Source organism: Phascolarctos cinereus, unplaced genomic scaffold (genome assembly GCF_003287225.1).
Source record: "Phascolarctos cinereus isolate Bilbo 61053 unplaced genomic scaffold, phaCin_HiC Scaffold_1;HRSCAF=81, whole genome shotgun sequence".
Lineage (NCBI taxonomy): Eukaryota > Metazoa > Chordata > Mammalia > Diprotodontia > Phascolarctidae > Phascolarctos > Phascolarctos cinereus.
The window spans coordinates 288,838,296-288,863,414 of NW_027555514.1; the positions used below are offsets into that span (position 1 = coordinate 288,838,296).

Below are 25,119 nucleotides of genomic sequence, written 5' to 3' on the forward strand. Positions count from 1 at the left end.
CCCCTGTCATCCCCACCTCGTGTCATTCTTGTCTTGGGTGGCAGGAGGCGGGATGCTCCCACGCACGGGGCTTGGAGCACCTTCTGCAGCCCAGGCACACAGCTGGGGCCTGAGCAATGTTGGCAAGATGGGATGGACAAAGGATGGAGCTGAGGCTCGGGTCGCCCCCCCCCACCCTTTTTGGTCGTTCGCGGAGGGTCAGTCCACGGACCCAGCTCCGCGTGGACTGGGCTGGGGGCAGGATTCGAACCCGGGTCTACGCATCCTCGGTCGCGGGATTCCATTTGCTACGCCGGCACTGACTAAGCACCTCCTGTATGCATGCTGGGCTCCGGGCCAGGGAGCTCCCCGAGGAGGCGCGTCCCTCCGTGCCTGCTTCCCGCCCGGCGGCTGCCTCCAGGCCCTCCAGGACCTAGCCCCGCAGCCCCGGCCGGGACAGCCCGACTTGACCCCGACTGACTGACCGAAAGCTCCCGGTCGCCGGCCCGCCAAACGCCCGGCCCCGCCCCGCGCCGCCGCTGATTGGGTGTGAGCGGCCCTTCGCCCCGCCCATCTCCAGAGACCCACTTATGATTGGGTAAAGCGTCTCCGCGTGACCCGCCACGCTTTCTGAAGCCGCCGCTGATTGGGTATGGAGTCTCCGCCCGCTCGTTTGCGCCCCTGCCCCCGCCTCCCCGCCCTGGGCGGGCGACGTGGATTGGCTGAGGAAGTTTCTCCCGGCTCTGCCCATTGGCGAGGTGGAGGCAGCCGATTGGTTAGCAGCCGAGGGGGCGGGAGTCCGAGAGAAGGAGCGGGCGAGCAAGATGGCGGCGGCAGTGGCGTCGGACCTGAGCTGAGGTGACGCCCCGAGACCCACCCCCACTCCCCTCGAGCCTGGGACCCCCGAGCCGCGGAGGCCGTGCCCCCCCGGACACCGCGAGCCGGGGCGCGTCTCTACCCGTGTCTCAAGCCCTGTCTCTGGCCCTTTTCGATCTCTGCCTGGCTCCCTCCATATGTCTCCAGGTCTCCGTCTGCATCTCTGCCGTCTCTGTGTCTCCACCTGTCAGTCTCTGCCTTTCCGCCTCTTTCCGTCTCTTTCCGTCTCCGCGTGCCTCTCTCCATGTGGCTCTTGCGTGTCCTACCTGGGGGTTGCAAGGGCGTGCTTTGTGTCTGCTGCATGAGGGTGGGTGGATGCAGCGGGAGTTCGCCCCAGAGGTTCTTGTCTTTGGTTCTGTTGCGGGCTCCCTTTCTCCCCCAGATCCTTGACCCCACAGCTCGGTGACCCCCCCCACCCCCAGCACGCCCTTTGGCAGGACAGTCCTGTGAATGTAGCGGTTGGTTTTCCTGTGTGCAGAAAGCAAAGCAAATCAATAGTGAAGGAAGAGCCCCTGGGTTGGAAATGCCTTTAAAAAGTGCCCCAGGACCCCGATCTGTGAGTGCTGAATGGTGTCGCGCAGGCACAGCTGCCTGGAAGTCGGGAAGCTCCTTGTCTCCACAGTCGGGGGATGCCTGTTTCTTTCAGCGTCCAAGGAAGCCCCTCTTGGACTTGGGCAGCCCCCGCCCTTCCTTAGACGTCGCCAAGGGCTGAAGACCCCGGGGTCCGTGTCACCCTCTGGTCGGGACCCACAGCCACAACCCCAGTGCGGAGGGCAGGGTGTCCCGACTGGGAAGACTTTAAACCGAGTAAGCAAGGGCGTAGCTTGGAAGAAGCAGACTTGGGAATAAATGGTGCATATTTGATTCCTGACCCTGTTTCGACCAGTGGCACCTTGGTCAAGTCCCTTCTCCCCTCTGGACTGCAGTTTTCTTGTCATACCACTGGCTGGATGTCATACTGAGAATTCCCTTCCCACTGCAGGGGTTGAAACGTGTGACCTCTAAGCTCCATCACAACTCTCAAATTGAGTGAATTTGAGATCTGTAAAGCCTGGCCAAGAGGCCAAGCTTTCAGAGGCATACACAATCTTACGCAAAAGTGAAAAATCCTCCTGTTCTTAAGCCTTAGGTTTTAAGCGTTGGTAACTCTCCTACCAAAGTACAAGCTAAATATTTTCTTTTGTCCACAAGTCTGACTGGCTCTGTTTCTTTTACAATCTTACCTTCATGGTATCTTTGAATTTTCATCTACAAGGCAAGAAATAGGAAGCTGTCGGGCAAAGGTAAGTTGCTAAGGGCCCTTGACTGGATGAATGTAGCTATATGGGATATGGACGGCATCAGGGCTTTTCTGAAAGGGCACTTGGCATGCAGGTAGTGAAGAGTCTGAGAGACAGAATGGTGCTCTCTTCAGCCTAGCACAGACCCATTATCTATCAGAGGGATTAGTTTTGTTCTTTGCAGTTTCAGAGGTTAGAGCCAGAAGCCATGCCTGGGAGATGCAAAGAAGCAGATTAAGGTAAAGCTTTCTAACAATTAGAACTGTCCCCACGTGGAATGGGCTGCATTCCAGGCAGGGAGTTCCCCATCGCTGAAGGTCCTCAGGTCATCTATTAGAGCTGCAAGGGAACTGAGAGGTCATTGAATCCGTCACAGAGTTCATCTGGTCTCAGTCCCAAAGGGATTTGTCCAGCATCCCACAGGCCCCATGACTCCCAAGTTTGTGCTGCGCCAGTGTGTCATAGAGGGACTTCTTGGTCAGGGTGTGGGTTGGACTAGATGGCCCCTGGCCCAGTGCAGCCCTCAGAGCCTGCGGCTCTAGCTCCTGTGGGTTCATAGGTGGCCTCGGAGCTCCAGTTCCCTCGTTGTTTCACTTTGAGGTTATGTCCTGGATGGCAGACTTGCTGTCTGGACAATGCCTGGAATCAGAGTGGGCCTCCTATGAACCCTTGCTGTGCTTTTTCTTTCAGGTTTTTAAAACAAGTGAGTAGCTTGGAAGAGGGGAGTAATAGCAGACTCGGGAATAAATATTTGACTCTTGGCCTTGTTACTCACATTGACACCTTGGGTCCAGGGAAGTTTTAGGGACATCCAGGAATTAGGACAATTTGCTTTATAAACATTACAGCTTTGAGCGTAGACCGAGTTCTGAGGCAGGGTGGTTGGGCCCTTTGGGCTGGGAAGAGGGCTCTTGGAATGCCTTTGGGTTGGGATGTGTGCAGGAAGAACATTTTTATATGATCCCTCGTGATTGCTGCTGCCTGGAGGAAGGACTTAAAGGTAGGAAAGAAAGGCCTGGGATGGGTGGGGGGTGTTGTACTACAGCAGATGAAGTAGGAGAAGTAGGGGCAGTAGTAATAAATGCTCACATTTCTGTAACTGGTTTATAAAGCGGTCTCCTTGCTACCACCCTACGAGGAAGGTTTAATGAGGGCAGCGTAGAATGGGCACCGAGGAGAGCCTTGTGTCACGAAACCTTCCCGGCAGCAAGTATCAGAGTTCAGGTTCTTTCGCTGATGGATCTTATAGGTGTCAGGTGCTGCAATGAAACAGCCAGTCAGCCCAAGGCTTCAGGGCCTTTTAGAGGGTGTGGTGGTTATAGTTGGGGAACTTGACTGGGGGGCCGGCAGCTCCAGCTGAGATGAGTTCACCTCTGGCCCAGGCAGGAATACACCTGTGAGCTAGATGAGCTCTGATTTCCCCCCCTCCCCCTGCTCTCCACTCTGGGCTGAGGACTCCTCCTACATCTTTACCTTTCCACTGAGTTCTGGCTGCCTGCCAGACATTCTTTTTGGCATCTCAGACTCCAGGTCTAACCTGAGCCAGGGGAAGAAGGAGGAGCCACACCCTGGACCACATTCCAGTGGGTCTGTCATCCCCTTGGTGTGGGCATTCTCTCCCATACCCACCTTGCCTGCCCTTTCTGGATCACTGGGGGTGTGTATCTGTCAGCCCTCCTGCCCTTCTTGGTTTTGGGTCCTGGGTTTCTCTGGTAGTGTCCTTTATGCCGCTTCTTCAGGGCAGTAATCCTCCTTTGGTAACAGGGAGTGTAAGAGAAGGGCATGTTGTGGGAGCCTGTGGGCATCACATTATGGTGCATGCCCAGTCCAGTGTACCACCTGAGTCAGTTTCCATTGCCTGGACACACTAAAGGTCCTGAAGGAAGGATGGGTCATCAGTGAAAGATTGTGGGCAGTGGCAGAGGGACCGTGGGGCTGGAGAAAGGCTAGTGGGCATTTTTTTTTAAAGGGAAGTGAATAGAGTCAACAGGCTATAGCCTGACCTGTGAGCTGACCTGGCAAAATTCTGGAACCTGTGATTAAAATGATGTTGGCAGCCTTTGAGAAAAGAGTAGTGGTCTCCGAGAGCCTAACTTGATGGAGTCAGGTCATGCCAGGCAAACCTCCTTTCCTTCTCCGACAGAGTTACAGGTGCTGCAGATTTGGGGAAGACATTAGACTTTGTTCAATGCTCTTGTGTGGACAAGCTGGAGAGCTGCTGTAGGCTCAGTGAAGTGGGTTGAGAAGTGGTTGAGTGAGCCTCAAATAGAGCTTGGAGGCAAGTCTCTAAAGGAGTGCCCTGGGGTTCTATCAGCTTTTGGCTTCCTGCTATTTAACCCTTTCTAGTGCTAATTCCACCAGTGGCTTCCATGGAGGTTGAGAGCATTGCAGGCCACCCCAGGCGGGGAGGAGAGCAGAGCCAAGCTGCCATTTCAGGTTACCTTCGGGATCCGGCAAGACCTTGATGAACTGGGACAATGGACTGATCGAATGTGGGGAAATAGAATAGGGGTGAATGCGGAGTCTCACACTCGGGTCCGAGAAAGTGGCTTCGCCAGTATAGGACAGGAGTCTAGAGCCAGATAATAGCACATGTGAAAAATGCAAGCTCAGTGACTTAGTGGATGCAAGCTCAGACAAAAGAGCTCAGATCATTTTAGGCTGAATCAAAAGAGGTTTAGGGCCCAGCATAAGGGAGACAGGTGATGTTCCTGCCATCCTGAGACTTGGTGAGACCACTCCTGGAGTCTGGGGCTCAGTTCTGGACTCCACAGCTTAGGAAGGATAAACGAGAGAGTGCTTAGCACAGGGCCTGGCACACAGTAGGTGCTTCACAAATGTACCTGCCAAACTTGGCTAAGGGCCTCACTCAGTAGAATGAAGAGATGTTTGTCTTGGAGAAGATCTAAGGGGCCCTGGACATAGTGACTTTGGGGACTGGGAGGGCTGTTGTGTGAAGCAGGGATTGAACTTGGTGTGGTCTTGGGGAAAGGATTGGAACTGGAGGTAGAAATGGCAGAGGCTGACTTCAGCTTGAGAGGAGGAGAGTCCTATCCATGAGCACTGTCTGAAGTTGAATGGGCTCTCAGGAGAGGTGGTAGGATCCACCTCACTGGAGGTGACCCTCAGGTATGTCGTAGAGTAGACATTCATTCTGGGCGAGATGGTGCCCAGCCCCGAGATAATGTCCAGCCTGAATTCAGCACCACAGACTTAGAGCTAGAAAGGACCTTAGAGACCATTTTCTCTGTCCTCAGAGGCTCTCCCCGACCGAGTCCTCTCATTTGACCCCAGAACCAGGCCTCTTTCCTCGGCCTTCCTCCTGCAGTCATTTCCCTGATCCCTCTCATGGTGGGTCATCAGAGTGCTTTGTGAGGTCTGTGGAGCTCATGACCTGACATCACCTACCCCTCAGGGCTTTCTATGAGGTCATTGCTTTGCCGACCTTAAAGCACCATGAAGGCATGATTATTGCTCCTCTTTAGAACTGTGGTTGATGTCTTCATTTTTTTCTGTGTTGTCTCATCTACCAGACTTGGGGACAAGCTTTCTTGCAGGTCCTGACTAGGTCTCATATTTCAAGACTCGGCTTAGATGCTCAAGAAATATTTGTTGATTGATGCACATTATCACCTAAGATCAGGGGTAGGTGTGTTTTCAGGATCGGGATTGAGGAGAAGGAAGGGGCTCCCTCATTGGGTGGAGAATTTCAGATGAGAGAGGGCTGGTGAGGGAACTGCCAATGATGTGGAACCCAGTCAGCCTGAGAAGTTGGAAGAGACCTCAGATATCCAGTCTTAATGGTAATATCCCCTTCCTCAAGGCAGAGCAACCAACATCTGATCTATCTTTGACGTCCACCAGTAGAGAAGAATTGGTTGTTGGGATGGAACTGTGGGAGGAAGTGATTACTCCATTCTAGGATTTGTGTTTCAGAAGAAGAAATCTGGGACTAGCTAGAGATGTCATAACTTAAATTTTGAGAGAGCAGATTTCAAAGCATTTAGAGAAAGGATGGATAGGATTGATTGGTCCCAGGGACTGAGATCCTCTCAGGAAGGTCAGCCCAAGAGGGGTTGGAAGTGCTCAAGTGAAATTATGACGAGAGAAAGAGAAAGAGGCAAAAGAGAAGGACTTCTGAGGAGGAAAAGAGGGTAAATTTCTAAAGAAACCAAGCTTAGATTATCAAGCAACCTTAAAAAAGATGGAGGTGAGACCAGGGTAACATAGGATGAACACAAAAGCATGATGTGGGCCTGGAAGCGCTAAGATCGAGAAAGAACTTGAGCCGATGATTACAGACAAAAGGCGAGATGACCACTACCCAGGGTTGGCGGAACTGAGCGATATCGGGCAACAGAGAAAAGGCAGGGCTCACGTTTATTTTATCTTTGTTTTCTGTGCCAAAGAGAATGAGTTTTGGGTTAGAGATAGTCCAGAAGTGAGTAGACCAGTAAGGAGACAGTGAAAGAACTGCCGGTGGCTTTTGGTGAGTTGAAACCGCTTGGCCCATGCAGAGGAACTATGTGTACTCTAGAGGTTGGAAAGAACTGGAAAATGTGGTCTCTGTTGGTGATCTTTGAAAGATTATGGAGAATGGGATCACAGGTTTGGAGAAGAGCATTTGTTGTCAAGATTTTCCAAAAAGAGGAGGATAAAGTGTTCAAACCTCAGGCCAAATAGTTTGACTATAATTCCTTGGAAAATTCTAGAATTTATTATTAAAGGGATGGTTAGTAAACATTTAGAAAAGGAAGCAGTGATCACAAAGAGCCAGTCTGACATCTTTAAGAATAGACCATGCCAGACTAACCTTAATATCTTCTTTTTTTAAGGTTTGCCATAGGATAGTGTTTCCTATCATTCATTCATTTACTTGCTTTCCCACTTATTTGCTTATTGATTCCATGTTAGTTAGCCATGTTGCAAAAGAAAACACAAACAAAACCAATAAAAATAAATAGTAAAAAATTATGTTTCATTCTGAATTTACAGTACATCAGTTTCTCTTTGGAGGTGGATAGCATTTTTCGTCATGGGTCCTGTGGAATTGTTTTGGGTTATTGTCTTGATCAGAGTAGCTAAGTCTTTCACGGTTGATCATTCTTGCAATATTACCATTACTATATATAATGTTCTGGTTCTGCTCACTTCATTTTGCGTGAATTCATATGTCTTCTCAAGTTTTTCTGAAAACTCTCTGCTTCTCATTTCTTATAGTACAATAGTATTCCATTACATTCATATGCCACAACTTATTCAGCCATTCCCCAATGGATGGGCATCCCTTCGATTTACAATTCTTTGCCACCACAGAAAGATGCTATGAATATTTTTGTATAAATAGTTTTTTCCCCTTTTCTGTGATCTCTTTAGGATACTGATCTAGTAGTGGTGTTGCTCTGTGAAAGGAAATGCACGGTTTTAAAGCCCTTTGGGCGTAGTTCCAAATTGTTCTTCAGAATAATTAGACTAGGTCACAACTCCATCAATAATGCATTAGTGTGGGGCAGCTAGTTGGCGCAGTGGATAGAACTCTGGCCTTGGAGTCAGAAGGACCCAAGTTCAAATCTGGCCTCAGACACTTGACACTTAACTAGCTGGGTGACTCTAGGCAAGTCACTTAACCCTGATTGCCTCACCAAAAAGCAAAAAAAAAATACATTAGTGTTCCAATTTTTCAATCTGATAGGTGTGAGGTGGTATCTCAGAGTTGTTTTAATTTACATTTCTCTAATGAGTAGTGATTTAGAGCATTTTTATGTGACTATTGCTGGTGTTAATTTCTTCTGAAAACTGCCCGTTCATATCCTTTGACTTTTTTCACCTGGGGAATGGCGCCTTAACTTTTATAGATTTGGCTAAGTTCCCTATATATTTGAGAAATGAGGCCTTTATCAGAGCGCCTTGTTGTAAAACTTTTTTCCCATAGTTTTCTGTTTTACTTCTAATTTTGGCTGCATTAGTTCTATTTATGTAAAAGTTTTTAAATTTTGTGTAATCAAAATTTTCCATTTTACATCTTGTGATGCTTTTTATCTCTTGTTTGGCCATAAACATTTCCCATATCCATAGATCTGACAGGTAAACTATTCCATGCTCCCCTAATTTTCTTATGATGTTACTCTTTATATCTAAATTGTGTACCCATTTTGATGTGTGAGATGTTGTCCTATCTCTAGTTTCTGCAGAACTGCTCTTCGATTTCCCCACCAATTTTTATCAAATAGTGATTTTTTGAAAAATATAAATTTATTTATTTTTAGTTTTCAACATTCACTCCCACAAATTTTTGAGTTCCAAATTTTCACCCCATCTCCTCCCTCCCCCCATCCCAGGATGGCATGCATTCTGAATATCCCTTCCCTAGTCTGTCCTCTCTTCTATCTCTCTCCCCTTCTCTTATCTCCTTCCCCTTCTGTTTTCCTCTAGGGCAGGATAGACTTCTGTACCCCATTTCCTGTATTTCTTATTTCCCAGTAGCATGTGAAAACATTTTTTTTAAACATATGTTTTTAAAACTTTAGGTTTCTAATTTTTTCTCTTCCTCCCTCCCCACCCACCCTCATTGAAAAGGCAAGCAACTCAATATAGGTTGTACATGTGCAGTTATGCAAAACACATAGTAGACATGTTGTGAAAAACTAACTCTATTTCCCTTAATCCTATCCTGCCCCCCCATTTATTCTGTTCTTTCTTTCTTTTGACCCTGTCCCTCCTCAGAAGTATTTACTTCTGATTACCCCCTTTCCCAATCTGCCCTCCTCTCTATCATCCCCCTGCTCTCTTGTCCCCTTCTCCCCCTATTTTCCCGTAGGGTAAGACAGATTTCCTTACCCAACTGAATGTGTATGTTATTCCCTCCTTAAGCCAAATCCTATGAGAGTAAGATTCACTCATTCCCTCTCACCTTCCCCCGTTTCCCCTCTACTGTAAGAGACTTTTCTTTCAAATAGTGATTTCTTGTCCCAAATGCTTGGATCTTTGAGTTTGTCAGATAACTAGATTACTATGGTCGTTTACTACTCTGACTTGTGTACATAATCTATTCCACTGATCCACGGCTCTATTTCTTAGCTGGTAGCAGATTGTTTTGATGATTGCTGCTTTGTAATACAATTTGAGATCTGGTGTTATGAGGCCACCTTCCTTCACTTTTTTTTTATTGATTCCTTTGATATTCTTGACCTTTTGTTCTTCCATGTGAATTTTGTTAGTGTTTTTTCTAGTTCTATAAAGTAATTCTTTGGTAGTTTGATTGGCATGACACTATGTAAGTAAATTAACTTAGGTAGAATTGTCATTTTTATTATATTGGTAGGGGTTAAGTCAGTTAAGTGACTTGCCCAGGGCCACACAGCTAGTGTCTGAGGCAGGATTTGAACTCAGATTGTTCTAATTGCAAAATCAGTGCTTTATCCACTGTGCCATCGAACTGCCCTCTCTTCTCAGAGCTTGAAGGCAGGTGTGCTGATGCAGGGCCAGTGTTCTTTCTGGTCTACATGATTCCTTTCACTTTCTGGAATCCTTGGCAAGGTGAGGGATGGAGGCAGGCTGAGGGTGTCGGGGTATGTTGGGGTCAGACCCTTTGAGGAACAGTCCGTCATGAGGTGAGGGACCTCCAAGGACCTCTGTTGTGACTCCTGCCTGCCCAAGAATCCCCTCTGGGGCATCCCTGACAAGAAATCCCAGACTGCCCAAGTTAGGAAGAGCCGGCCCTGGGAGCAGGGGTCGGCTGTCTGGATAGCCCACTCTTATGGTGGGCAGTGGAAGCTGGCCACTCTCACTGGCCTCTGTACTCATGAAGTCCTGTTAGTGCTCCATTCAATAAGGGTGCTGGGGGAGGGCAGATGTTAGCACGGAGCTCTCCGATGGGCATGGTAAGCCCCTGCTTCTCTGTGCTTGTTTTCAGTTACCCGGAGGATGAGGCACTCTCTGGAGAATTCCATCCTCTCTGAGGACCCTGTCAGGATGACGGCCCCCATGATGTCACAGCAGCCCCTCTCTGAGTGGCTGGCTGCCTTCTCTGCTTCCGGGCTGGAGGCCGGGCAGCAAGCTGGACATCACCCAGCTCCGTTTTATCCAGAAGGACACCTCGAGTACATTGATTCCACGGCTGTTGCAGACTCTCTCCTGGAGCTGGCTCGATCTGTTACTTTGCCTCTGCCTCATCTGGGAACAGCCCAGGGGCTTTCCTTGGAGGCCCATCAGCCCTCCTCATCACCCGGGCGACTCCAGCCATGCCAGGAGGTCACGCTGGGGCAGCTGCACGTGGCTGTCTGGCCTTCCCCAGAGAAGCAGACGCAGCAGGACAGTGAGCCTGGTCCTCTTGACATTTCTCAACCTCTGAAGAGAAGGAAGCTCAACTTGCCCGGGGACGACCTTTCTCCATTGAGGTTGCCTCTATCTCAAAGCCCGCTCCCTCTTGGGCAAACCTCACTGCCACTCCCTGGTGCATCCCTACTCCCAGAGCTGTTGACAGTGGACAGCAGTCAGCTCTATGACCATGGACTCGAACCTGCCTCAGCCATGGGCCAGCTGCTCAGTGTGGATTCTTGGTCCGCTTTCCCCACCTTGGCGTCAGCCCGGAGGCCCGCGCCATTCCCCTCACTCCTTCTCCGGCTCTTTGTGATGGGCTTCCCATGAGGGCATTGCCTGGGGATGGGTTTTTGCTGAGCCTCGAGGGAGGCAGCGAGAACCCGCAGGACACATCGGGGTCCGGGAAGAGCCTTCAGGACCCAGCTTCCCTGGTGTCCTCTAGCTTCCCAGAGGACTTTGTGGATGCCAGTGCCCCCATCCCCGTCCTGGGCCAAGTGGGAGAAGGGAGCTGCTCCTCAGCTCAGTACTGGACTCCAGAGCAGCTGCTTGTAAGTGTTTCGCTGACGTCCCTGGGGCTTCTGGGCAGGGCTGGGCAAGACCCGTGTCGGGGTCAGAGCTGGGGTCCCGCCTGCAGGACCAGTGTGCTTTCCGCTCCCTCGGGGCTGTGTGGGGTCCATTTTTGAGGAGCGTGGCCAACCTGATGTTTCAGGCGGTTTCCTGCTGGGGGTTTGGCGGCTTGTTGGGACTTCTTTGGTGGGATCATAGCAGTGACCTTTGGGGGAATTCCTATGTCCCGTAGACAGTTTGCACCCCCCTTCCTCAGGGCAGACCGTGGGACACTGGGTCCTTGAGGTCGGGTGAGTCCAGTCAGAGCTGGGCATCATCCTTCCGTGCTCTTCAGGCTTTTCTTCTGAGGCTTGGAGGGGTGAGGAGGAGGGAGAGAAGAAAGGGAAGGAAGGAAGGGAAGAGAGGAAGGCGAGGAAGGGGGGAGAGATGGGCAGGTCTGCCGCTTTCGCTATGATGGATGTGGCTGCCTCTGATGCTGTCCCTTGGCAGCATCCAGGCTCTCTGTGTGTCTAAGCCACTGTCTCCTGCTTCTGCCTTCGAGGGTGGGCAGCAGGCCTGGCGGGTGGGTCACCTGCCTTCTCCTCTCTGTGTGACTAAGTGGAGGCTTCCCGTGTTTTCGTACTCCATGACCTGACAGGCTGTCACTTCTCTCCCATTCTTCCCTTCTGCTCCACTGGTATTCCCTTTTTTCTGTCGTTACAAATAGAGCAGCTGTGATATTCTGGTCCCTTTTGTCCTGTTTGTGATATTTCAGAATGATGGCTGTGGTGGCAGAATAGGATGTTTTGTGATCTACTGCACATTGACTTATTTCCCTGACCCACACCTACAGCAGGCTGCAGCACTACCAACAATGTATTAGTGCCTGATACCGGGCCTGATAACTTAGTGCTACTTTTGCTATTCTGACAGATGTAAGGTGGGATGTTGTTTGTCTCGTTTGCCTTTCCTAGATTATTAGGGAATGTGAGCATCTTTTCATATGGTTATTAGCAGTTTATTATTTGTTTCTACAAGTACTCCTGTGTAGATTGTCTGCTAATGCATGTCCTTTAGATTGCTGCATAATTAGAGATTATATAATATTGGGGATATGCCTTTGTCCTTTATAGATTCTAAATGACGGGCCTTTGGTAAAATTACTTCAAATATTTTTCCTCAGTCTTTCTCTTTTAATTTTGGAGATTGTTTTTTGCCATGTGAAGTCTTTTTTGTCCTTGTATAATTAAGCCCATGAATTTTTGTTTTTGGTGATTTCTTCTATTTGTTTGATGAAAATGTACTTCCTTTCCTTAATATAGAAGTCTATTGTTTCTTTTCCTTCCGGTTTTTTTTTTGTCAGAATCCAAAAAGATTTTATCCAATTTTTTATTTATCCAAAATTTATCCAAATTTTATCCAATGCTCTGGATTGGATTGAATCAAATGAGATGGAATTAAAGGGTAAATGTAAAGTCTCACACTTGGGTTCAAAAAAATTCAAGTTCATTATTAAAGAATAGGGAATTTATGGTTCAACAGAAGTTAATTTAAAAAAAAACATCTAGGAGTTTTAGTGGACCACTAGCACGATATGAATCAGCAATGTGGTGTGACAGTCAAAAGAGCTAGTGAAATCTTGAGCTGTATTAAGAGAGACAGTTTTTAGGAATAAGGAGGTGTTAGTCTCTCCTTCCAGTTTTTCAATTGGAAAGAAAAAAATCACTGACCCAGGTAATTTCTTCTGGTGGGCAGCCAAGGCCCTAGACTAGGTTTTGGTTTTGGCCAGCCAGTTTTCCCGGTAATTTTCAACTGCAGAGACAGTCTACTTCCCAGTGTTTTTCAAGCGTGAGTTTCTCAAACCCTAATCTTGTGTGGATGTACATATGTGAGTATGTCTATAAGTTGGGCTGGGGTCCTCTGTTCTGATGGGTTCAGTTCAGTGAACACAGATCTCTTTCTGTCTCTCTCACTCTGCCTGTCTTTCCCTCTCTCTGTCTCCCTCCCTCTCTGCTTCTCTTTCTCTGCACCTGTGTCTCTCTGCCTGTCCCTCATCCTCTCTCTCTCTGCCTCTGTCTCCCTCTTTCTCTCTGCCTGTGTCTCTTTTCTCCCAGGACCACACGGGTTTTTGTTATCGTTCGTGGTCCATTTGGAGGTAGAGGTGTGTGCCTGGCCTCTCTTTGCTGGTTTTCGTTTTTCTTCTTGCTGTTCTTGCCTTTCTGTCTTTCCATCATGAACTTAATCATCATCAGAGCCAATAAATACATGAAACAGTAAAATATCCCTAAAACCCTCAGTGTTTAAGATGAATGAAACAGCAGATAAGCAAAGAAAAGGCTTTTCTCCCCTCCTAAGGGTGACTGAGTTTTCAATAGTGGCTCCCTCCCCCCACCTCCCACCCTCCCCCACCCCCTGCTTCCCAATGAAAAACAGACCTGTAGAGGTGCCTTAACCCATCAAACAGCCAGCGTTTATCAAGTGGCCAGGTGGGAGGGCTCTGCTGGGGGCTGGTTCATAAGTGTACAAGTGCTTTGAGGGCAGGACCAGTTCGCTTTTAGATCTGTACCCCAAGCACTTAACTTGGTGCCTGGCAAATAGTAATCCCTTAACACCTCTGTTCATTTATTCATTCATTCCTAAGATTGTCCTGAAGGAACTTCCGTTGTGTTGGGGGAGGCAGCATGTATCTATGTAAGCATCCTCTAGATATGTTCAAGGTAGATTTATGGAAAGGAGAGTGCCAGGCGCAGTGGAGGCCTCGGCTCTCTGGGGCTGCCTTGTCTACACTGAGCAGGTGGAAGGAGGCAGCCCATGAGGCCGCACATCTTCCCTTGGTATTAAAGGCTGGGTTGTGTGGTGGAAGGGACACTGGGCTCAGGGGCCTGAGAACGCCTTACCTCATACCCCTGGCTGGTCATGCCATCTCTCTGAGTCTCAGTTTCATCATCTGTAAAATGGGAAGAAGCATCCTTGCAGCACACTCTGCTTCATGGGATTGTTTTGAGGAAGGTGCTTTGTGAACATGCGAGCTGGTATTAGTGGTAGTGCCTCATTTGTTTAAGTGAGGGAAGGGATAAAGTTGAGGACAGTATTGTGACTGGGCCTGGTCTAAAGACCATCCTTGTGAATGTTCTGGTCTTGGTGACTAGAAAACAGACAGATACAATGCAACAGAGAAAACAAGCTGGAGACTGACCCCTTCTTCACTCTGTCCCCAACAGCAGGTACCCTGGCACTCTGGGGCCCCCTCCAGGTCCAGGGTAGAGTCTGCACGCCTGTTGCTGTGGGCACTCGGGTGGATCAGTGTGGGGTGTGAGACAGTACCAGAAAAGAGCAGCTTGTGGCCAGTGATGAATGGATCAGCACTCCAGATGACCTGGGATTCATGGTCCCATTTTTGGTGGGGGGATGGGGCTCCAGTAGGTTTCGCTGCTTCCCGATCTTTAAATGTGAACGTCATCTCCCTTATCTGAGAGTTGACTTTCCCCCTGAAGACTGAAGCCCAGCCACTCATCCTAAAAAGTGGGCTCCAGAGAAGGCGGCTGAGGTGGCCTCAGCTGGGGGCTCTCACCCCCATGCAGACCCCTTTCTGTGTGTTTGTTTCCACACAGCCCCCAGTGGAGCTCGCTTGTCTCCCTGAGGCGAGCTCCCTGCCTGAGACCGATCAAGACCTGCCGTCGACTCTGCAGCCCCAGGAAGGCGCTCTGTTCTGGAAGAGCTGGGCCCAGAGGAAGAATGAAAAGATCCTGAAGAAGGCGGAAAACGAACCTCAGGGACTGGGAAGTAGGGATGCTCGTTTGGCTTGGCTTCTGCCCACAGTTGCTTGTGTCTTCATCTTTGTAGAGAGAGAAGGCGATTCCCCCGAGGCTCTTTATTTATTAGGCATCTGCTGTGTGCCGGGCACTGTGTAGGGCACTCTGGTTTCCTGGTCATCTGCCCAGAGTCACGAGCTGGGGGCAGGGCCCGGGACCTGGTGCTGGCAGGGAGAGGCATAAGCTGCCGCGTGGCATGAGTCCCGAGTAGTGAAGCTGGTCTTGGTTTAAAGGAGGCAGGGAGTCAGTGAGAAAGAGCTTCAGACTAACGGAAGGTGCCCTTTGATGTTCTAGGAAGAAAACCCAGCCTTTTTCAGGAAGACGTCCTCTCTGTGCCCATAGCAGAGCTCAATCAAGGCCTCTGCCTGATGACCCAGGAGGCCAGGAGGCAGGACGGCTCCAGCTATGAGGCAGACATGCTCTATTACTTATTTCTCTGTATTCAGAAGGTAAGGAGGCGGGCCCTGGAGGGAGAGGGTGGGCCCCTCTCGGGGTAGCCAGCGGAGGGACTTCCCTGGGACTTGGCTGGGAGAGCTCAGGCATCCAGAGTCCTCCCAGCGGAGCCCAGCCGCCATGCCAGGCCCAGACTGTGGCTCCCACCCCATAATATGGAGGGCTTTTGTGGTCCCAGCCTAGTCTTCACTGCTGAGGAGGTGTCGTTACTGTGTGCAGTAGTGATGGTGAGATGGGGCCAAGGGAGTGTTGGCTTGGTGGACTCTGAAGTCCCAGGGCTGAGGGGAGGATGTGTTGTCTTCCCCTGCCCCACAACTGGCAGGGTTTGGAGGCTGGGCCGGGTCTAGAAGAGATCGCCTCTCTAAGCCAAGGGTCACAAGTGCTGTGGTGGCACTTCCACGGCCATGCGTCGCCATTTCATCCCTGCTGCTGCTCTTTGCCCTCAACATTACGGGCAGGATCGGTGTCGGGGCACTCCCCCGGTGCAGATCTTGCACTGTTTGTAGCATCGAAGAAGACATGAGCATGGGTAGGTAGGAGAGTCATGTGACGGAAGTGGAGGTCTGGCTATTCTTTGGCAGGCAGATGTGGAATTGTTAGAGATTCATGGGCTTCCCTCAAGGAGTGGCGATGGCATGGTATGCCAGGAGTCCCGGGGAAGAGCCCCAGATAACTCACTCTTGGTCCTTGGAACACATTAGTGTGCCAAAGATTATTTTGGAAGGCACAGAGATTTCTGTTAATTAAAGGACTTGCTTTGATTTTGATCTTTTAAAAAAAATCTCTACATTTTTATTGATAAATTTAAGATAAAAAAAATAATCCACTAAAATACAAAATAAGGGGCAAAATCTAAGCCCATGCTCTGTCCCACCATGGTTGCCTATGCCCTGGTCGGACTCCATCCAGAATTCCATTTCTAGGCCGGGCACCAAGTGTGAGGGGTGGGAGAGTAACTAAAGTAGGGAGACGGCCTTTGGAGCCAGACATCTGAGAACTCCATCGTCAGGATGTGGAGAGAAGTGGCAGGGATGGAAAGTGGCCTGGGAGGCTGGGAAAGGGTTGGTCTCCAAGGCAGAGCCTGAGATGTGGAAGAGGTGAAAAGTCTCAGTTGGGTCCATTAGAGTGGAATGAAGTGGTCCGGGCTGCCATACCTGCGGTCCTCACACATACTGAGATCCCTGTTGTTGGAGGTCTTCAGGTGAAGGCCGGATGGTTGCTTGTTGGGTGTTGAACAGAGCACTGTCTCTGCACTGTCCCTGGTGATGCCCCATGGTGGAAATTTCCTCCTCCTCATCTCTGCTTTCTGGCTCCCTTCAAGTCTTAGCAAAAATCCCTCCTTCTGCTGGAAGCCTTTCCCTTGTCCCATGCGATGCTAGGGCCCTGTTAGACTAGGAACGCCTTGAGGGCACAGGTGTCTGTTACCTTTGTCTGTGTGTCCCCAGCGCTCAGCCCAGGGCAACACAGTAGGTGGCTCATCATTGCTTGCTGGCTTGACTCTCAGGTATTGACACCCATCCTTCTTTGTGGGGGAGAGAGGATCTGATTCCCTTTAGTATCTCCAGTGCCTGGCACATAAGAGGGGCCTCATAAATAAATGAGACATTTGTTGGTTTCTTGAGGACCCTTCCAACTCCAAGTCTGTGATTTCTTAATTAGAAAGTCTTTGTTCTGTGGGTCAGAGAGTCCTGCCCTCTTGGGATGGCTGTGCCCTGGGTCCTGGGAGAGTGATGGCATCTGATGTACCACAGGCATTGTTAAGTTCTATCTGCATTTGCACATGCTCCCCAAACACACTGCCAGCGTTCAGAGCCACAAGGGATCCTCTCGTCTTTAAGAAATAACGTTTTTATTGACTACATGGTCTTAGGCCCTCTGAAAAGTGGGGTAGACCTGTCTTGATGACATCTGGGGTTTGGGCTTCCTGTTGGATGGCCTTCCTCTGACCTGTCCTCACCTCGTGATGCCTCCACAGCTCTGAGAGATGGCTCTGGAGGGCACTGGGCTACAGGACAGACCACCATCAGCTAGGGATGGGTGGAAGCAGGAACATTCATTCCTTCAGTGTTTTACATCGTTTTAAAGGATTAGTACAGAGTAAAGCATGACTTCCATTTGGAGTAACAGATATGGATCCTCTTTGGTGTTTTTTAAAAATGTGACAGATTTTTAAAATTAAAAAAACAGTGATATCACTTGTTTTCTGCATTTCCCATGTATTCTAATATGCCCTCCTGTTCCCCTTGCAGGGAGCAATCCTGGATGGCAAAGAATACAAGAAAAATCCCTGTTCATCAAAACTTGAGCACGCCCCCATTTCTAGACATCTCCCACTGCTCCCCCCTTTCTCCACCAAAGGCTTGGGAGCTTCACTTGTCTTGCTCTGATTTTTCAACGGCCCCTTGAGGTGGGCCAGTCACTGTTTTCCTGGTTCTGCTGACTTCTTTTTGCATGGGTGTGTACAAGGCTTCCCACATTTCTGTGTCCTTGATTTCTCACGGCCCACTGGTCTTCCACCACAGTTGGTTTGGCCATCCTCCACAACTCGGGCATCTGCTGTGTTTCCTTTCCTGCCCTCATCCGCCTCCCCAGGTCACGTGGCTTAAAGGTGGGGCTCCTCTCTTCCAGAATCATTTTGCTTTCCAGAATGGCTAGTTCACAGCCTTGCCGACCTGCACTAGCCCGCCAGTTCTTCCTCCACCCCCTAACACTCACTGATCCCCTCTAGTAAATTTTTGGGGTGTGAAGGGAAACCTCAGCTGTGTGTACATTTCTCCTGTCATTGGTCATTTGGAGCCGTTTGGGGGCGTCCCAGTGGACAGAGCACCAGGCCTGGAGTCAGGAAAACCCTAGTTCAAGTCTGGTCTCAGATACTTACAGATAGGTGACCTGTGGACAAGGTCACTTCATCTCTGCCTGCTGCGGTTTTCTCCTCTGTAAAATAGGGTTAACAACAGTACCTACCTCCCAGGACCAAATGGGATCATAATTGAAAAGTGCCTAGTACAGCTCCCAGCACATAGTAGGTGCTCTATCATCGTTTGACATTATGTTAGCCGTTCTCTCAGATGCTTGGTGGTCATCTATCTGTTCGCGTCCTTTGACTGTTTGTCCATTGGGAAGGCTTTGGGTCGGTTCCCTGTTCTACTGAACCCTTGTCAGGTAGTTGACGCAGAGATTTTCTTTGTCCCGGGTGAAAGTAAGACTTTTAGAATGGCTGCTTTCTTTTGTGAACGGTTCCTTGCTCATGGCTGGTGCTCTGCCCCATGGTTTGCTCTGCCGGGACTGGGTAGAAGACATGTGGATGTGGCGTGGGCTCGGGCTGCCATCTGGGAGCCAGCAGAGGGGAACGGCCCTGCCATGTCGGACAGTCTGCCCCGAGGATGTTGTGTAAACAGCATCTCCCCAGATGGAGTTGCCCAGGCTTGAGCAAGCCTGTGCTGGTCTCCTGTCACATGCTGGACATCGATCTGGAAGCTCTTCTCTAGCCTAAGACCAAGCATTGGGTGCTCTTGGGTCATGAGGAGTAGCTGGCCTGGCCCACTCTCATTTGCATAGTTTCTTCCTGCAGAAATTGGGGCAGTTCATAATAGCCTAGGATTGCCCAGTGTCCTTGATTGGGAGCTGGGGAGAACTTAGATGCCACCGAGGCCACCTGCTCATTGTACAGATGAAGAAACTGAGGCCGGGGGGAAGGGATTCTGCCAGGTCGCACAGGGACTGAGGGACCAGGCCAGGTTTGGAAGCCTGCTCTTCTAACTGCAAGTCCCCTGTGTGCTTCCTATTGGGTTCTCTGTTTCTCTGGTGGTGTGGGGCCTCATGTAGGAAGAAACTGGTTTCTGAGTTGGTGGTTATAATGTGGCTCACCTGGACACTCTCCTGTGCCTTCTCATATTCAGCATCCTCAGTGGTCCCCCCACCCCCAGCCCACCTCCAGCAGGATCTACTGATCCCATGTGGCCGAAGCCTCAGGTGACCACAGACCCTGTGGTCTGTGGGCTCACACGTACACACACGGCCATTCAACACAGAGTCACATTCATACTCACGCACACACTCCCCCCGGGATTAGAGAGCACCGTATGTGCGTAGACAGCAGGGACGGTGGCCACCCTGAGTGTGTTTGGAGGAGGGCGACCCCGCAGGGTCCCTGGCTGGGGGAGGCTGGAGCTTGCCGGAGGACGGGAGGGAGCCCCTTTGCCATGCCAAAGGACCCTTCTCTGGGAGTCGTGGCGGCAGGGTACAGCGAGTCTGTGGTGACCCCGGGAGGGCTTTCTTCGCTTTCCTTTGTAGCATATGTTTGACAACAATCGGATTGACAACATCTTCACGGACCTTTACTACCTGAAGTTTTTGGAAAGGCTTCACCAAGTGATGAAAGGATGGCATCCTCGAGTCAGCCCCTTGGGTGGGTGTCCACGGCAGGCTGGTGGGGGAGGGCTGAGAGTCGGGCCGGGCCGCTGCCGCCCTCTCACTGGCTGGTTGCTCTTGCAGGGCGAGCGCCGTCCAGCTGCATCGTGGAGCAGATGCTGTGGGACTGTCGGCAGCTGGGGGCTCATTCACCAAGCACCCTCCTCTTTACCCTGATGTACTTCAACACCAAGTAAGGGCCCGGCCGTGGGGGCTCCTCTGGCCGTGGGGGTGGGGGGGGTGAGCCTTTTCTGAGGCCGTCCTTCGGGCTTCGTCCTCTGGGGCAGAACCTGCCACGGCTTGTGGTTTCCTCGTTCAGGCCGTAGGGTGTTAGAGCCGGAAGGGCCCTGAGATCGTCTCTCCCTGTGGTTCTCCCATGTTTGGGTCTTGGGACCCCTTTCTGCTCCTCGAAACTGAGAATTCCAAAAGAGGGTGCTGTCTAGTGCTGGCCCTCTGGGGGAAGTCACGCATTTAGGTTTAATCTGCATTATTAACAGTTTCTTCATCACTCTGAGTTTAGACAGTCAACATGCTAATGGGGGAGGCCTGGCCTCCCTTTGGTAAAGTATGAAAAGTACTGTCATCCCTCCTGGGGTTGGGGTGCCCAGGTCCCTGGGGCCTGCCCTTGCAGAAGCAGTGGCCCCAGTGGGCCCTGGCAGCCTGGGCAGAAGAAGAGGTCGAGGCTCGCTTCGCTGTCTGCGTTTCTGCCTTCTCCTTGTGGCCCCTAAGGACGCAGCCTGGCAGCCCCTGGCTAAGGGTGCATAAGACTGAGTCTTACCTCCCCTGGAAACTGTTGGCATTAGTCACCACTCTGTGAGCAGCTGTTCTGGGCAAGGTGTTGAGAAGGGAGACAGAAATGCGTGTGTGTGTGTGTGTGTGTGTGTGTGTGTGTGTTGAGGCTGTGGCCAGTCGAAGATGGGCAGATGGTCACAGAGGTCCACGGGTGGAGCAGTTCATAATAGCCTTGACTTGCAGCTTATAGCTTAATAGCTTTTTTGAAAAAAATTATTTATTTTTAGTTTTCAGCATTCACTTCCATAAGATTTTGAGTTTTAGATTTTCTCCCCCTCTCTCCTCTCCCCCCAGACGACGTGCAGTCTGATATAGGTTCTACATATACATTCATATTAAGCCTATTTACCCATTAGTCAGGATGTAAAGAACAATTAGAACTGATGGGAGGAACCATGAGAAAGAAGAAATAAAATAACAAAAGGAGAGAAAAGTCTTTATAGTTCTTGTTTTTTAAACTTTTATTCTAAACAAATACTACAAAAGCACGAGCATTTCTATATACAAAGCAGCACCCAGAGGAACCCTAAATTTTTAATCCATGTGGCTTACCTGAATTTTTCTTTTTAAATTGAATTTTATTTTTCTCAGTGAAAATTTAGTCCCCCCCCCCACTAACCCTTTCTCCATGGAGGGAAAAAAGCCAAGCCTTGTGACAGACGCACACGTTCAAATGAAGCACATCCCTGCACTGGCCAAGTCCACACCATGTTTGTCTCCTCCTGCGGCTGGTGCCCCTTTGCCGAGACTACGTTTCTTTTCAAGGAGATGCCACCTTCCAGGAGCTCCTTTCAAGGCATCTCACTCATCAGTGTTTCCTTGTGAACTTCCTTCCCTCCCTTTTAAGATGTTCTGGTGGCCCTCCCTTTTTTCTGTTCAGCTCCTCTCTCCACCCTCATAACAAATAACCCCCACCAAGGCAAAGAGGCCCAGCTGATGCCCGGGTCTGCACTTCGGGTCAGTCATTTTTGGGGAAATGGGGCTTGTGTGCGCACGTGTTTGGTCGAAGGACCTCTGGAGACGTGCTTGGTCATTTTCAGGGTCAGAGTTCTGAAGTCTTAGACCAGAGTGGTCTGTCTTTGCCATAGCATCGTCCTTGTATACGCTTTTCTCCTGGTTCTGTTTGCTTTGCTTCACATCCGTTCCCACAAGTCTTCCCAGGTTTCTCTGAAATTGTCCCTTGGGTCATTTTGTACTATGCAATGATATCCTTATAAACATTCACATTTCAGAATTTGTTCACATTATATACATATCTATCTATCTATCTATCTATCTATCTATCTATCTATCTATCTATCTATCTATCTATCTATCTATCTATCTATCTATCTATCTCCACTTCTTTTCAGTCCTTTGCTACAATAAAAATCCTTTTGGACCTAGTGACTTGGTCCTGGTGATGAACTTCGAACCTTTGGACTCCCACGGGCCCTCCCTGAGGCGTGTTCTAAGAGCAGAGGCCTGGGGAAGGCCCAGACTCCTGCTTGGAGGGTCACGATTCCAACAAAGTGAGCCAAGGTTGGGGAGTCCCTTCCGTGTCCCGTGGGCGTGTAGTGGCAGTAAATATGAGTGCCAGAGAAGTAAGATGAGCCTAAGGTCAGTGTCAAAGCCACACACGCCCAAGTGCCTTCAGGACATCTTGTTCTTCAGCCATGAACGTGGAAGTGAGGAGATGATTACAGGCTTAATGATGACTGTCCACCCCAAAGAAGGGGGGAATCTGGCCCTGGACTTGGTGAGCCTGATGAGGGGGCCCAGAGCTGAGCACCCCAGGCCCCTTTCCCAGACCTCTCGGAGATGCTGCCACTTTCCTGCCTGGTTTCTTCCTTGTGAAGAAAGTGTAACACCATGTTGAACGTCTCCTTCAGCGCGTAGCTCTGTCCTCGATCACATGCACTCAGGAAGTGCCTTCTGTGTGTGCGCGCACGTCTGCCTTGGGTGTTGGTGACCTCTGCCTCTCTGCCCCTGCAGATACTTCATCTTAAAGACAGTGGAGCAGCACTCGCAGCTGGCCTTCTCCAAAGTGCTCAAGCAAACCCGGAAGAACGCCGGCGTGGGCAAAGACAAGAGCCCGACCGTGAGATTCCTTCGGCTCTATGGACAGATCCTGGGTGGCCTGAAAGGTTGGGACCCTGCTAACGTGGCTGAATTTGGAAGGCGCTTCTTCCTGAGGGTGCGCCCCATGTGCGGCCACTCTTTTCCTGCTCCCTGGGGCCACGGGACGAAACCAGCGCAGGGGTGGGGGGCCCTTGGATGGATGGATCGGGGGGTCATTGGGGAAACCACTGACAGCTTTTCAGATGATTGAAGTTTAGGCACTCGAGGCTATCCATGGGAGTTTACTCTGTGTGTGTGTCCGTCCCTCCCTTAGGGATTCTGGGGGCCCCTAGCCTCGAGGTGCCCAATTGGGACCTTCTCTTGGGATGCTCTTGTGTTCAGCACAGGCCTGGCTGGGCCTTCACAATCGAAGGCCATGGGGCCCTGGCAGGTGGCAGGCAGCCTGGATGCTGCTGCTGCTGCTCTGCTGGTCAGCTTGCTCTGTGCAGGCCACCTCTCAGGTCAGGGCACAGGCCTCCTCACTGGCCAGTGTTCTCTGGAGAACACATTTGGCCTTCCTTCTACTCACCTGTGAACAGAAGCTTATCACGTGATTATTGCCCACCTGGAGCATATGTACACACGTGTGCCTTCATAGGCTTATACAGATTTGGAGCTGGGAGACTTGGGTTGTTTCGAACAGGAGTCATCAGACTTTTGCCTGAAAGCTAATTCTGAGCAGCCCTGATCTAGACTAAGCTGTGCATGTTACAAACGGGGATGGGACTGATCTCAGTCTCCCATTTATAACATGCAAAGGTTAGTCTGGATCAGAGCAGAATTCGAACCCAGGACTTCCGATTCCGCCACGTGGCCTCCTTATGACTCCCCAGTGTGTACGGCCAGGTCTCTGTCATCACAGATGTCCTCTGAAGGGGTCCCTGTACGGCGGTGGGCTTCCTTTTGGGTGACTTTGACCCTTGGGTTTCTCCTCTCCCCTTTTACTGACAGAGGAGATGTATGGAGAGCAGCTGGAGAACCCTGAGAACCCCTTGCAGTGCCCCATCAAGCTCTACGACTTCTACCGCTTCAAATGGTAAGCTCCCGGAGGCTGGCGATGGGCCTGATGGGCAGGATGTGGGCCTCGAGCTCCCTGTGCTGACTCTCCTTTGCCTTCTAGCCCACAGAGCGCCAAAGGGCCCAGCGATGCCTTCTACCTGGTCCCTGAACTGGTTGTGGCCCCCAACAGCCCCATCTGGTACTCAGGCCAGCCCGTGGGCACTGAGCTGATGGAACAGATGCTCACCCGAATCCTCATGGTCCGGGAGGTTCAGGAGGCACACGCGGCGCCCCACGTGCCTGCCTCTCGGTGAGGGGCACCCAGCACGCACCCGTGCCCTCCATGGCTCGGTCTGGAAAGGTCACTTGGAGATGCTTGGCAGGTGTGTGGAGTGGCCACTCCACACAGGCTGGGCAGGCCCCGAGACCCACTCTCTTCATGGTGGTTCCACAGTAGGATTTTATTTGCTTAGCCGGAGAACTGTGTTTTGGGATTTTTTTCTGGTTTCTTGTGGCATGGGCACACAAGTGCTTGAGAATGAATGGTGGGCAGTGTATGTGTTTAGTCTGAGTCTAATTTGTGATGAGGGAGGAGTTCACAAAGGAAGCTCTGCTTAGTCCTAGCCCTGGAGGCCGGCTGGGCTCTGGGAAGCCCATGCTGTCCTCGCATCCAGGACAGGGTGGGCCTCCTGGCCTTCCACACTGGCTCCCTGTCACAGGTCTGGCGGATGGGAGTGGTGGGCAGCAGCAGCAGTGGTGCTGAAGGGTGAGGAGGTTGGGGCTGGGGCAGGCCAGCCGTGGGCAAGATTGTTGCCTACGTGCGTTTCACTCAGGCCCTGACCCTGGATGCCGGTCTCCCTGTGGCGTGTGGCCAGGCTTCAGTTTACTAAAAGCTGAGAATGCTGTACAACCTTACCTCAGAAGGGCTGCAGGAGGCTGGGCCTGGGGCTGCCCTGGGGCTAGGGCAGCCTTCTCCCATTGGTCAGCTTCTCTAGGTCCAATCTTGCAGGGAGATTGACCTATTTTTATAAATGCCTTTTTGGGAGAGAAATCACTCTTTAGGAGTCTGGCAATGCCAGGCTCTGCTACTACAATGGAACCCTTTGATTTGGAAATAAAGTTTTTCTTTTGATCCGTCAACAAGCATTTATTAAGCTCCCACTGTATGCCAGGAACATGTGCTGTGGAACTTGGTGGGGAGACTAGTACAAAGAATGAAGATTTCTCTTCTCTTGAGGAGCTGAGGTTCTAATGGGGAGATAGGAACGTGTAACAATATCACAGAATAAAGCCAAATGTCGGTTAAGAGTCATTTGGGAGGGGAAGCATTGCCTAGCAGTGGGGGATCAGGAAAGACTTCCTGCATCTGAGAGGAAAAAAAGGAATGCGTTGCAGGCATGGGGGATGGCCAGGGCAAAGGCCTGGAGGGAAGATCAGGTTTGCTGGGTCACATTGTGGGAGGGGGAGAGAGGTCCTCTGGGGCCAGGGCCAGATGATGAGCTTTAAAGGCCAAACAATTTATTTTTTACCCTTCGTGCCACAGAAAGCCACTG

The 25,119-nt window shown here is 50.6% G+C and overlaps 1 protein-coding gene across 1 annotated transcript; it reads left to right on the top strand.

Moving 5' to 3' along the window:
• Positions 1–1,326: 1,326 nt before the first annotated feature.
• On the top strand, positions 1,327–24,709 carry LOC110205931 (transcriptional regulator QRICH1-like). The gene is given in 10 exon segments (XM_078148006.1): positions 1,327–1,662; positions 10,048–10,707; positions 10,710–11,002; positions 14,612–14,783; positions 15,107–15,261; positions 19,559–19,673; positions 19,760–19,868; positions 22,442–22,593; positions 23,519–23,603; positions 23,688–24,709. Coding segments are annotated over 9 exon segments (1,923 nt in total). The 5' UTR covers positions 1,327–1,662; positions 10,048–10,058; the 3' UTR covers positions 23,881–24,709.
• Positions 24,710–25,119: the final 410 nt, after the last annotated feature.